At 39.7% G+C, this 13,806-nt stretch overlaps 1 protein-coding gene across 2 annotated transcripts in view; it reads right to left on the bottom strand.

Annotated features, from left to right (window-relative positions):
* Positions 1-13,806, bottom strand: part of DEUP1 (deuterosome assembly protein 1) — an 83,589-nt gene that overhangs the window by 59,501 nt on the left and 10,282 nt on the right. For both annotated transcript variants that reach the window (XM_047693268.1, XM_047693267.1), the window contains exons 3-4: positions 3,757-3,928; positions 2,284-2,379 (exon numbers count right to left, since the gene is read on the bottom strand). In XM_047693268.1, the coding sequence (XP_047549224.1) occupies positions 2,284-2,379; positions 3,757-3,928 (268 nt within the window). The remainder of the gene's footprint in view (positions 1-2,283; positions 2,380-3,756; positions 3,929-13,806) is intronic.

A 13,806-nucleotide genomic window follows, 5' to 3' on the forward strand; every position in this document is an offset into this window, starting at 1 on the left:
ACCCCCTAGGGCCTGCCTGGGCCTACTTAGCCATAGTGACTCCATGTTGCCTAGGTAGACATTTTGTTGTTTAATAAATGCCTCAACAGTTATTGATATCAGTTCCAGGTAACTATTACTAAAACACATACCTAAAACAAGGCCATTTTGTTGTTTAGTAAGCGCCTCAACAGTTACTAGTATCAGTTTCAGGTAACCGTTACTAAAACACACAAGTAGGAGACATCCAATCAGCCAAAGCCACATATGTAGATGCCTGCGATTGTGCCCTATAAAAACTAGCCTGTAAGACCAAGGGGCGTCGCTCTCTTAGGAGTAGGCCCTGGCCAGTCAGTCTGACTTCTAATGCTTGGCATAGAATAAAGCTTTACTTAACTTTCACTTTGTCTCAGCCTCATTTCCCTGGCCGGTCGGTCTAACTTCTAATGCTTGGCATAGAATAAGGCTTTGCGTAACTTTGTCTCAGTCTCGTTCCTTTGATAACGGACCCGACAAAAGTATATCCTTAAAATATTTTAGGAAAATGAAATTGTAGATAAACCAGGAATTTCAAAGAAGAAATCAGTAGAGTGAGCTAGCAGCAACCAAAGCATGTTTGCTACAAGATAGCATTTTCTAGTTAGAAGAATGACATATTACAAGCTATTATGCAAACCAGTTCTCTCTTTTTCCCTCTTTCCTTCTCTGCTGCTCTTCTCTTTAATGCTTTTCTTTCTTTTAACATGAGAAGAAAAGAAGAGCAGAAAACTGTAGTGGAAGCAGATGGCTGCTCTTTCAAGAACAATGTAGTTTTTCCAAAATGTATCTATGAAACACCTGTTTACAGTGTTTACACTGTAATAGTGTACTACAGGATAAGCTGGTTTTAGCTTAAAAAATACAGTTCCATGATCAAATATGTTTTGAAAAATGATGGATTAAAAAGGTTAAATGGATTTGTTTGAAACAGGAATTTGCACAGCCTGTCATATGCTAGCATGCACTGTGAATGTCCAGGAGCCAAGAAGAAGTAAACAGCGTTTCCTAAAACTTTCAATATAAGCATTCCACAGAACATAATTTTGTGAAATTGCTATAAGGGTATTTGTTGGTTAGCCAGCAGCCAAGTAATAAAACAAAGCTGCAAAGCAACAAACGGCAGGGATTCACGTATTACATGACCACTCAGCACCTGTAAACAAGCCTTACAACTTTTTAACAATGGATGTGAAAAAAACCCCAGAGATTAAATATCTGGTAAGCAGTGACTGAACTAATGAAATATAATTTTGAGATGGTATATCACTTGTATCTCCATTTCTTTATTTTTTTTAAAACTTATTCCAGATCGTATTTATACTGAACAAATACAGTGATTTAATATATATGTTGGTATTTCAGAGTTTTATCATTATAGGAAAAAAAAGGTTGATTGAGTTAAGTGTTAAATGCTTAGTCTTAGAAAAACCATTTAGTTTTGTAATTCAAGCTACCATCTAGTGGCAGCTCTTTGAATTGCAGGAAAAATGTCTAAAATTACAAGCTAGCCAGTCTTTTAAGATTATGCTAAGCGGTATCAAATGTTTCATATCCAATCTTAAGAGCTGATGACTTCCCTAAGAAGGTACTTAAGAAAGAATTAACTACTTCAAGCTCATTTAATTGTATTATCACTTGTGAAATCTTTGCACTTCATAAATTTCATGATCAAACTGTTATTTCCCATTGATTCATTTATTAAGCAAGGACAAGAGCAGCTACTAGATCTAAGATGCACAGATAATGATTGCCCTATGCATTATTTGTGGTAAGGGAGAGAAGATTTTTGGCTTGCTAGCACAGTGAGGAAGTAGAGGAATAAATAACAAAGAAATCAGTATCCCTATTCAGAAAACCTATAGCCCTACCAGTATCTAAGTACCAAAGACCAGTTTTTTTCTTTTCAATTTTCTATTTCATAATAGCAAAGTCATTTTTGTTGTTCACATTGCTAGCTATTATCATGTAATTAATCAACAAGTCATCTGATAAATAGAAAGGTAATAGTCTTGTACTATGCTAACAGTTAAAGGGATAAAGAGCTGACAGTCTAATAAAAGAAACAATCTAATAAAACAATGAAAGACACAGTCAAACATATAACCCGTCATTAAATATAAAAACTTTACTTGTATTAAAAATAGTCCATTTTAATAAAATCAATACAACTTATAAATACATAAATTTGATATAATTTTATATGTGAAAACATGTATCAAAATGTGTTAAATCATCGAAGGAGATTAAATTACATTGTTTCCTTACTTGAGCTTTTAGGGTTTGCAGTTGTCCTTCATAATTTTGCGTCATTGCTAAGTTACATTTTTCCAGACTGTCCAGCTTCTGCCTAAGTAAGCCCACCTGCAGCAAGAACAAAACTTAATTTTGATTTTTTTCTAAATTTTGCCTGATGAAAGCAGAAAATGTGCAAAGGAGGAGCATGCTTTAAGTAAAACTGCTATCCCCAAACAAGAATAAATATTTGCACTGCAGTTCTTAAAATAGCTATTAATAATGAAAGTCACAAAACCCCACATTGCTGGTGCTATTCCACTGGGTACACATAAGAACGGGGCGGTATGGATGTCTGACAAAAGATCCGTGTCACCATCACATCTGAAATTAAGGTTTAGAATTTACTTTGCATTATTTTTTCAGGAGGCCATGCCACCATCACTCAGGCAGAGCCTCTGCAGATGCAGTTCCATTTTTATTTGGGGCACCACTGTCTTCAGTGGGTGCTTTGCTCCGGGGGCACCACGGAGTGTGGGCTGCATTTTTAGAAGAACATTTTAAAAAGAAAAGAATGATGTCTCAGAGGAGTTCCAAGGGGTTTGGCTTGCAGAATTGGCTGAAAACGCAGGGGAAGCACCTGTGTACCCATCTGGGTCATCACAGATATGGGAGCAAGAAAACAGTCTCTTGCATATCCTGGGCCTGATGACCTGCCTCTACCCTGAAGGGAAGCCAGATACCAGTAACTAAATAACCCAGTTAACTATGTCAAGAGGTAAGTTCTACTGGGAGGCCAACAAAGGTAGAGAGATGGCTGAAGAACAAGTTGGCTGATGATGGTTTCGTATAAGATTAAAGTAAATACTTCTCTTAGGCCTCACCCAGAAGAAAAATTCACAGACACAAAAGTCCGCATTAGGTCAAGTACGTGATTTTCCAGAACTCGTCTGGAAGCCTGAGAGCACTCGTACATTCTACAGTCGCCGATGTGCTGTAAGCAACCTTGTAGGGGTTGGGGGCACTCCTCTTAAGAGGGTGCCCACATATATCCACACACCCCCTTCACCTAACTCTTTTCTTCCCTGTCCCACAATCATGTTTTGACATTTCACTTCTTTGTGGAAATGTTCTCCTAGTAGATTTGAAGAGATGCTTGACTTAGCCATTTCCAAAGACAGAGTTTGGGCAACTAGCTTGTTTCTACAGTTGCAAAAGCACTGACATCTTTGCTTGCAAACAATATTTATTTCACATATATATATTAAATATCTATTTACTTTTCTAGATGGCATTTTGTTTTTCTGCATCAGCAAATTTTTATGGGTTGAGGCTCCAATTGTCACTTATTTGATGGAACACATTTAGCACGCTGTGACAGAATTCCAAGCAGTAAAGGCTACCGCTGATGCCTGATAAAAAGTATACATAATGAAAAACATACCCTGAAAAGAATAAATATTATTTATAACTGCCTGAGGAATTAACAACACATATATTCAGTACCTCTTGGCCTTTCTGATCCAAGCATGTTTGTGCATTTGCCAACTCTTGATCCCGAAGATCTAATCGTGTCTCCAAAGCCCGCATTTTCCTTTCCCAATCCAATTTTTTGTTGCTTACCATGATGTCAATTTGCTCCATTAATTCCTGAAGTTCGGCCTCACAAGGAGAAGCTCTGGCAATGGTTGAAAAGTGAAACACATTTTAAAAGAGGGAAATGTGAGGACAAGAAAAATTATTCCACGGCTCTGAATAGTGCTCTGATCATTATTTCCTCAAATTGTTCAATTACTTAAATAGGAAGAAGTCTGGAAGCCAGAGGTTAAATTTTAAACTAAAACTGAAAGCTAATTTCAGAGTAAATAGTGAATATACATTAATTTTTTAAATGACATCTCCTAAATTATAGTTGCTGTCCTAATATAATGCAATAATTGATAAAGATACTGCTTCTATTCTCTTCTTAGTATACGTGGTAGCACCTGGGTCTCCCAGAGCCAAAAGTTCTGACTTAGACAAGGAAGTCCTAAAATGAAAACACATGTGCAGATTATGTTATATCAGAAATAAGGTGACAATAAATGAAGTTAGCTGAAAAAAAAATTAAATAATTTAACAATTTTAGAGTGGACTGATTCTATGGAAAATTGAATTATGAAAAAGGTCCAATGCTCTTCTATGTAAATGTACGAACATGTACCTATGTCTGTCATAGCTTGACTAAGTTTGGTGGCAGGCAAACTGGGACTCCAACCGTGCCTATCAGGGATAGAAGAGCAACCCCAGGCTAGGAAGGGCCCAATTCAAGGGTACTAATTGGGTGACAGTACTCCTTCTTCAGGAGGGGAACATAGTGTGATCTGGCTGGTGTCCCTTTGGAAGGAATCTGATCAGGCAGGTGTGGGCAGAATAATGTAAGTCTTTAGATAATGGGGATACTGTGAGTAGGATAAGGGGCATTATCTTGGTTCTCAGAGGGTCTATTTATAATTGAAACAAAACCCTTGCAATAACTCAATTTATAGAGGTGCTAATTGTGAGGACAGATTGCTGTTGCTCCCAGGGCAGGGCTCTCCTTCAAAGATGATGACGTATTCCACAGGGGCCTAGCATAAGTCCAGTTATTCAGACTGGATATGCAGGCAGATGGTGAAGCCTCAGATTTCAGCCCACGGAACACACACACATCCAGGATTAGAAAGCGAGTTATTTCCGTATCCATTCAATGGTGGTGACGGGGCTTCTAATGTATTTGTGTGGGTGGAAGGAAGGCAGGAGGAAAAGGCAGGCGAGAAATATCTCCTCTATTTAGTTTCACCAAATCAGAATTTTAGAGGTAATTAAGAATCATTTAGCATTCTGAAAAATGTCAGGCCCAGAGAGGTCAAGGTCACACAGTAATTAGTGGGAGATCCAGGTCAAGATCGTAGGCAGCTACTTCCCATCTTCAGCTCCTTTCGGTGTACCACATAGCAAAAGACATGATGTTTTGAATTAAGAACTCACTTGAAAAATACAGCATAGATTAGTTCCATTGCAATAAGGTTAGGAAGAGGTATGAGAACCCAAAGAACTCAGAATTTCCAGGATCAATTTCTAAAATGCCCAGGCCACCTGAACGAAGGGTGTCCCTTTGATCAGCTTATTCACCAGTGGACTCAGCAGTTTTGACATCAGAGAGCTTCTAAGTACAAAGTGCCATTCTGAAGTCTTGTAGGATTTCTGGACTAAGGCCCAAAGGCTCTCCATTTTCACTTAAAACCTAAAAAAAATCTGAGGGAAAGGAAGTACTAATTCCTCTATAAATAAGCTGATCGAATTTTAATTGGAGTTACGACATGGGGAAAACCAGCAGAACAAAAAGAATCGTTTTCACACCATTTTCTTTTCATAACATGTATCACCTTTACCATAAATATATTGTTTTTCTGCTACTGTAAGCTCTGAAAGGGCCATTTTATCACCATCTCACTGGAGCTCAGCACAGTGCTCCAGCACATAGCAGATACTCAATAAATTTTTGAAAAACGAACAAATGAGTCCTTTTCATCATTATTTACTCAGCATGTAGGAACGCACCATGCCAATGGAATTAAAATATAGGCCAAAAGTAGAGAGCGACATAATGGAAGCCACTCAGTCAATATTGTTAAATAAAGGAGCGAAGGTTTCTTTCCTGACTATGACTCTGCATGCAAAAATGAGGATATTAAACTCAGTGTGGAAGGACTTCCACAACTCACCTTGTCCAACTACCCACCCAGTGTGTGCACGTCTTGCACAATGTTTCGTATGAGAATCATCTATGATGCCCCGCTGATCAGATTCAGCAGGTCTAGAACAGAGGTCATTCTGCATCGCTAACAAAGATATCAGGTGATCCTGGTGCATGCCAAGGCTTGTGATCTGTTTCACAGTATCACTGCTGAAAGGTCACCCAGCCTAGGTCTGAATTTCTCCTTGACCAGGTAACCGCTATCTGAGATTGTAGCTAGATAGCAATGAGTTTTAAGAAGTTCTTTCTTATTTTGAAGAGCTCTTTCAACCCCTGGTTCTAATTTGACAAATTAGGACCATGCAGAACAAGTGCCTTTTCAACACAGTAGACCTTTGAGTACTTGAATACAGTTATTAATATGTCAAATACATTATCTGTACCTCCAGATTCTTCTGGGTTTTCTCAGCGTTCAGTAGTAGATACTGAACATTCATACAGACAATGGCCAGAACACTTACCCACAACTTCTACAGCAATAGTCCTAGAATGGTCAGGACTCGGTCAATGACTGACAGCTTCCTTAATTTTTGCCCCCACTTCCAACTCAGGACCAACTGGAGAAAGCCAAATACAGTCCCCAAACTAATCATATAGAATGCCCCCCTTCTACTAATCCTGCTTCCATCTTCCCTGTAACAACCTCCATCCAATGAAAGCATGCCCAAAGCCTTCTCTTTTGTTTACTGTAAAGCTTTCCCACTGACCTTCAAGTCTCTGCGAAATGTAAGTGATGTTTGCTGACTCCCTTGCAATAGCAAGCTTTGAATAAATAGGCTTCTTTTGTTCTCATTTGGGTGGTCTTTGTTTATGTCCACAAGTATCTTTATTTCCTCCAACCGCCCGTGGAAATTTCTTTTTTCTCCACTCCTCACTACCTAGTATACTGCCTGGAAAATACTAGATGCTTAACATACCATTTGTTGAATGAATGAAAAAGTGAATGACTACGTTAAGATTTTCAGACCCTTTATAATCCTGCTGGCTCTCCACTGAACAAGTTCCTGTGTTGATTTCCTCCTTGAAATGTACCATTCAGAACTTTAACAGAACACCCCAGGTGCTGTCTAACCAGTTTAGGGAGGGGCTCTCACACCCTGTTTTTGGTGCTATGCGTTTTTATTTTTATTCAAGCAGATAAAGATCACCTTAGCTTTGAATCTGGGAAGGGGAAGGGCAAAGCAGTGATATGATACCATTTCAAGGTGAGTTTATTCGTGTCCGAACACCTTTTTCACGTATGCTACAAACAAAGCCACTATCTTGTGCTTGTTTCATCCTGGGGGGTTGGGGGCTGCTCTAAGGGCAGAGCTTTATATTTATCCTTATTACATTTCATTGTGATAGTTTCAGCCTCTCAACGTGTGTTGTCATCACTGGTTCGTTAATGAAGCAAACATCCATTCAGGGACTGCTGCCCGCTGTGTGAGGAACTGGGAAGACTGAGACACATGACCTGTGCATAGAGACACCTGCAAGGCAGGGACAATATGAGACTGATGAATACGTGCAGCTCTTCAGGGACTAGAAAGCAAAGGTACTGAATACAAACTTGGACAAGACAGGTTACCACAGAAGCCTTCCTCAAGGAGCTTATTATGTTTTGGGATCCTGTTTCTGTCAGAAAATATATTCACTATAGCTCTCAGTTTTGTGTCATCTGCAGATCTGATAAGCAAAGCATTAGTTGTTTCATATATGAATACCTTTTCTTCCTACAAGTGACTATAAAATATCACACCAGACAAGATGGAGGACAGGGCTCTCTGGCATTCTACTACCAACCCTGTCAGAGTGACAGGGATCTGGTGATTATTTCTTTTCTTATAATAAGTTTCTAATCCACTTATTTAAATTTATAATATTTTCTCTTTTTTCCCCCTATAAAAATGTCATGAAAAGCCCTGTAAAATAATATGGCAAAGCCTAAGTAAGATTCGATCTATAAGCTCCCTGATGCACCAGTTCATCAGCCCCGTGAGCCCAGGCTGATCTAGTATGTGTTTGTGCTGAGTCCTGGGGCCACTTCCTCCTCTGGATGCTCACAAGCCACCCATAATCCCTTCCAGAATCTTCCCGATGACTTAGTCAAACTCAGATTTACATCCAGCTCAGCTTTCTGTCAAATTTAATATTCCTTTTTGAAATTCAATTGTCTAATCTACTAGTGTATCTTCCCTTCTTCAGTTTTTCAGGGATAATTAAGAGCAAGTTGATCTCCACAGAATCAGTATTTGCTCCTAAATCTAAAGAACTTCAAAATGAAATACAAAAGGCTTAGTTTAGACTTCTCCACAGAGCTGGGCACTAACATTATTCATATTTTCATTTCTTCCTGTAGTCAAACACTGACTAACACTACGCTAATTACTTTCCTGTTCTTCTTCTTACAGATCCTCACAACATCCCATAAAGTAGGTCTTATTTTTCCAATTTTAGAAAAGTTGCTGGAGGCATTAAAAAAGAAAAAAGTCCTCTGAGTCTTCCAGCTTTAAGAAGTAGGTGGATTGTGGCTGATACACTACTGTAGACATACAAAACTTGGCCCTGACTACTGGGTTTAACCCCCGGGGGTAATTCCCAAGAGAAGGATTGTGTGGTCAGTAGAGAGGTCTCAAAGCAGAAGGAAGGGGACACACTGAGATTTGCAGGGTGATGGACCAGTCTGAGGGACCTAGAGTCAAAATACGTGAAGAGAGCAAAATACAAAGCTGATGGTATAAATGGTGGTAGGTGGCCAGTGTATAGTGGGGACAGGAGAATGGAAAGTACAGAGTCATTCAGAGTAAAAAGAGCTCGAGTAAGATACATGGATATGTAGGTTACTCCAAAGTCCTTTCATGTATGGGCTTACGTGCTGGTCCTTACAAAGGCAGACCTTCATCAGACAGATGGCTATGGTGACCATGTTATCTATTATCCAAACCAGGACAATTTTGAAAGTGGAAGATGCACTCATGACAATTATGCCAGGACAAAGGTATAAAGCAGTGATTGTTCTGGGCCAAGGGGGATGTAGGGACAACCTGCCTACCCATCATCAATCTGGAAAATAGAAATGGAAAAAGAGGTCTGTAAAAACAAAGTGAGTTCATTTGGGGACTTAAGAGATGTCAGAATAGAAAGGGACCTTGGGTTTGAGAGAGAGAAGATGGGGTTTGAAAAACAAACATGGAAGTCATTGTGGAGGAAGCGGGGGATTGAGAAAGGAAAGCATAGGCTGAAGAGAAAGAGGAGACTATGTTCCGCAACATGGAAGAGTCTAAGAGAACGAGTCTCCAAACGGTTGATGGGTAATATAAACCATCATATCAGGTCTTAACTTTTTCAAAATATTTTAATGAAACTCTTCTAAAATGAAGCAGTTATATTACTTAGTTATATTATTATTATATTATATATATTATATATATTATTATATATTACTTAGTTATATTACTATATATTTAGTCATACCAATATAATTTAACTTTTCGGTGGTGGCTCATAGACCCTGTTCTGGATATCAAATACTGTACCACCCCAGAAACTTAAATAGAACCAAATGGGAGAGATTCCAGATGCCCCAGAACCCACTTTCATAGATATATCTGTGATGTCAGACTGCTCTATAGTTGACTGTCCCCCACAAGACAGTAAAGTGAAAGGCTTACTACTTAATGACTCCTCTGTCACAATTTCACAGTTGCCCTCCTCCAAAATTGGCTACCAAATTATTGCTAAAAATAGCTTTTCTCTAGCACTTTTCTCATTGTCCAAAATATGCTATTTACTGTCATCACTAATGTGTGCTGACTTAACAGCATTACAACACCTATCTTTACTGCATATTTAAGATGGTGGCTTATTCTCAGTCTATTCTTCTCCCTCATCTGTAATAAGCTTAATGTTGGAATGTGGAGGGGTAGAAATCCCAACATTCCCCAAAAGCATGCTTACATGTACTTACCAAGGCCTTATTCTAGAGCCTTCATCAAAATCATCAAAGAGAGACATTTACAGAAATAAAATGCAATGTGATAGCTTTCAAGTCCCTGTCAATGTTTTATCAGAATTCTAGATACAGGGGCTCAGTGGATTAAGTCTCTGCCTTTGGCTCAGGTCATGATCTCAGGGTCCTGGGATCGAGCCCCGCATCGGGCTCTCTCCTCAGCAGGGAGCCTGCTTCCCCCTCTCTCTCTGCCTGCCTCTCTGCCTACTTGTGATCTTTCTCTGTCAAATAAGCAAATAAAATCCTTCAAAAAAAAAGATTCTAGATACATACAAATTTAATATCTAACAGTTTTTATGTTCTAAAAAGAATGGAAGATCTTGTAAATACCTGTATTACAGTTAAACTTTTTCTAAAAACTTTTTCTATAATGACTATTCCTCTTCTGAGTAACATCTTGGCTCACACACTGAATGATAGAAGAGGATAGGTGAAATATTAGCAAACACCAAACCTCTTTCTGCAGGTGATTTTTATAATTACTTAAAAATACAAATAACCAAACAGTCCCCATAAACTTATATATCTGACATATTTCATATTAATATGGAGAACCATGGTATGATTAATAATAAACCATATATAGGTTAGCTTGGATTCTATAAGCCAATCTCTAGGACAATTAAAACTCCCTCTTGCTAAAAGGTCTATCTGATGAAAGACTGCAGTGGTAGTACAAAGGAGGATAGCCACTTAACCCCTTTTTATTTAAAACTAGAGCCAGCTAGTTCACTGGATCCTAACAGCAAAGAATTAGCTAAACATTGATAAAGTCTATTTTTCCAATATTAGGAAAATAGAAAAGATGCTGTTTCCTGAATGTTGGAAATGAACCATCTAATGCCTGCTTATTTTTATAACTTTCAAATCTCTCTCTGCAGCCAGAGCTCTGAGCTCCAGACTTCAATATCCAACTACCATTCCACATCAACATTCTCGCAAGATGTCTATAGGCACCTCAAACTTCTCATATTCAAAACAATACTTGAACCCCCTCACCACAGACCTGCTCCCACTCCAGTCCACTCTGTCTCTCTCTCTCTCTTTTTTTTTTTTTTTTTGGTGCTTTAGCATTTATTTATTTATTTTTAAATTTTTTATTTCTTTTCAGCATAACAGTATTCATTGTTTTTGCACTACACCCAGTGCTCCATGCATTCCGTGCCCTCCCTAATACCCACCACTCTGTCTCTTTAATTGGCCTTACAGCTATAGTGGCTCAAGATCCAAACCCTCATGACCTGAGATTCGTGTTTCCTCAAACCCCAGAATAACAGGTCTATTGGCATTGCCTCCAATATATACCCTAAATTCTGATCACTTCTCACTCTGTCCAGTGGTAAGAACTTGGTCTGAGTCATCCTTATCACTTGTCTGATTCCATTCTTATCTCCCACTTGGATAGGTGCCTGCACCCAACATCCACCCTTCCTTTCTTCCATAACAGATCTCCAGTGTTACTCAGAGTAGAAACGTATCCAGCTAAAAGTACAACTACATTGGCCAGTCTCTCCTGGAGATAGGCATGGCCATGCAACAAAATCTGGCCTGTGAGAGGTAATAGCCATGAAGCTATTTAGAAGAGAGCTAGGGTGGTGGTTCTTGGTGCCTATGCATTGCTCATACTTTCCACTTGGGGGCACTCAGCCTGATTTCCAGGGGACAGAACCTGCATTTCTTTGCTTGAGTCCCTCTTCTTGCCACTGGGGTCCTCTGTGCCACCTGTGTGATAGGCCAGAGGTAACAGGAAATTGAAGCCCTCCCAGAAGCAATCTTCAACCAGTGAATGTCAGTTATTGGTATGTAAATACTCACTTCTCCCTGGATGGGATATCTCTAAGGGCTGTGCTCTAGACTGGGCTCTAGACTGGGTTCCAGAATCTCCCCAGTAGGTTTTACTTCAGTCACTCTCAGTGATAACCGGTTTCATAACTTGCTCTTTCTTATTTCACTTCTCTGTCCCTATAGGTGGTAGGCCGAAACACAATACCCAAAGATATCACATCTGAAAGTCTGCAATAAATAAATAAATGCTACTTTATTTAGAAGAAAGGTCTTGGCATAAGTTGATGATCTTGAGTTGGGAGATTATCCTAGATCATCTGGGTGTGCCCTAAGAAAGAGTCAGGGGAAGATGGGACACACACAGGAGAAGAGATATGGAGATGAACCAGAGAGGGGCGTGAAGATGCTGGCTTGAAAGGTCAGAGATGTGGCCAGGAGCCAAGGAATGCTGACAGCCACCAGAAGCCAGAAGAGGCAAGGAATGGATTCTTCCCCAGAACATCTGGAGAGAATGCAGCCCTCCAGATGCCTTGATATTGACCCAGGGATACTGACTTTGGACTTCTGGACTCCAGAACTGTGAGTGAATCCATTTTGGTTGTTTTACACCACGTTTGTCATACAGCAGTCAGAGGAAACTAATACACCACGTTTTTCATCTCTCAAAGAAACCACCTGCATCCAAATCCTTGTTTCTTGGGGCTTTGGCTTCTGGAAGAAGCCAAAATAAAACGCTGGTGTGTGCTCTTCTGTTTTTACCCTATTGCCCTTGCTCTTTTCCCACTCTGGAAGGAGATGTAATGGTTGAGGTGGATAGCCATCTTGCGGCCATAAGGGGACCACAAACAAAAAAGCCCCACCCCGAGGGCGGGGAAGCAGAAAGCCACACAGAGACTTGTATACACAGCTAATTATTTCCTATCTTCAGCTGGATGTGTAACAGGTGTCTCAAACCAAGCTTGCATTTTCTCTAGTCTTCCTTGTTTTAATAAACGACAGTCTTATCCTTCCGGATGGTGGGTGAAGAGTCTTGCATCATCCTTTGCCCATCTCTCTTGCACACCACATATCCAATCCACGATCTCTAAATATTGTCAGCACTTCTGTCAAAATGTACCCATTTGTTTCTATTTCTACCTTTACCAATCTGATCCAAATCACTGTCATCTCCCACCCGAATTACTACAATGGCTTCGCTTGTCTATCCGTCCTGCTCTTGCCATGCTGTGATCTCTTCTCCACAGAGTAACCAGAGTAAGCCTTTTAAAACACTAAGTCAGAGAATGTCACTGCTTTGCTCCATGCCCTCCAGTGACTTCCCATTTTAAATGGCCCCTGTGCCTAAACCGTGGTGTAGGTGCCTGGGCTTACACATATCATTTGTAATTTGTAACTACTGCAATTAACCTCACATAAAAATTATCCTGGAAAAAGTTTATGCAAATGTTTCCTTCATGGTGGCATTTTGAATCCTTGCCTAAACTCAGTAGCAGCTCAGTTGTCTCTCAAAGGAATCTTTCCCTTCCTTTGTTTCCTTCCCAACTCTCTCCCTCCCTTCTCCCAACCCCCACTCCCTCCCTTCCCAGTTTCTTCCTCCTTTTCAACACCACTAAGTGAATTCCTATAAGCACTAAGTACCATCTAACATTGCAGGATCTACCTTCAAAGTAAAATATCAGGATTTTACCCTAGGTCTATTTCACTTTGTTTCTTCTTCAGAGAAACCGGGAAGTACAATTTACCAGATTTGATTACTTTGGAAAGGAATATGTGTGGCTGGGAATAAAGAGTGGAGGGAGAATAATGGGGGTATAGACTGGGCCATTCAGAAGACAAGAGAATTAATCATATTTTTAAAAAGAATTTTCAATGTGAAAAAGAATACACCACTACAATTTAGGAGTGCCTGGTGGCTCAGTCGGTTTAGCAGCGGTCTTCAGCTCAAGTTATAATCTCAGGGTCCTGAGGTGGAGCCCCACATTGAGCTCCCTGCTCAGCTGGG

Source organism: Lutra lutra, chromosome 10 (assembly GCF_902655055.1).
Source record: "Lutra lutra chromosome 10, mLutLut1.2, whole genome shotgun sequence".
Lineage (NCBI taxonomy): Eukaryota > Metazoa > Chordata > Mammalia > Carnivora > Mustelidae > Lutra > Lutra lutra.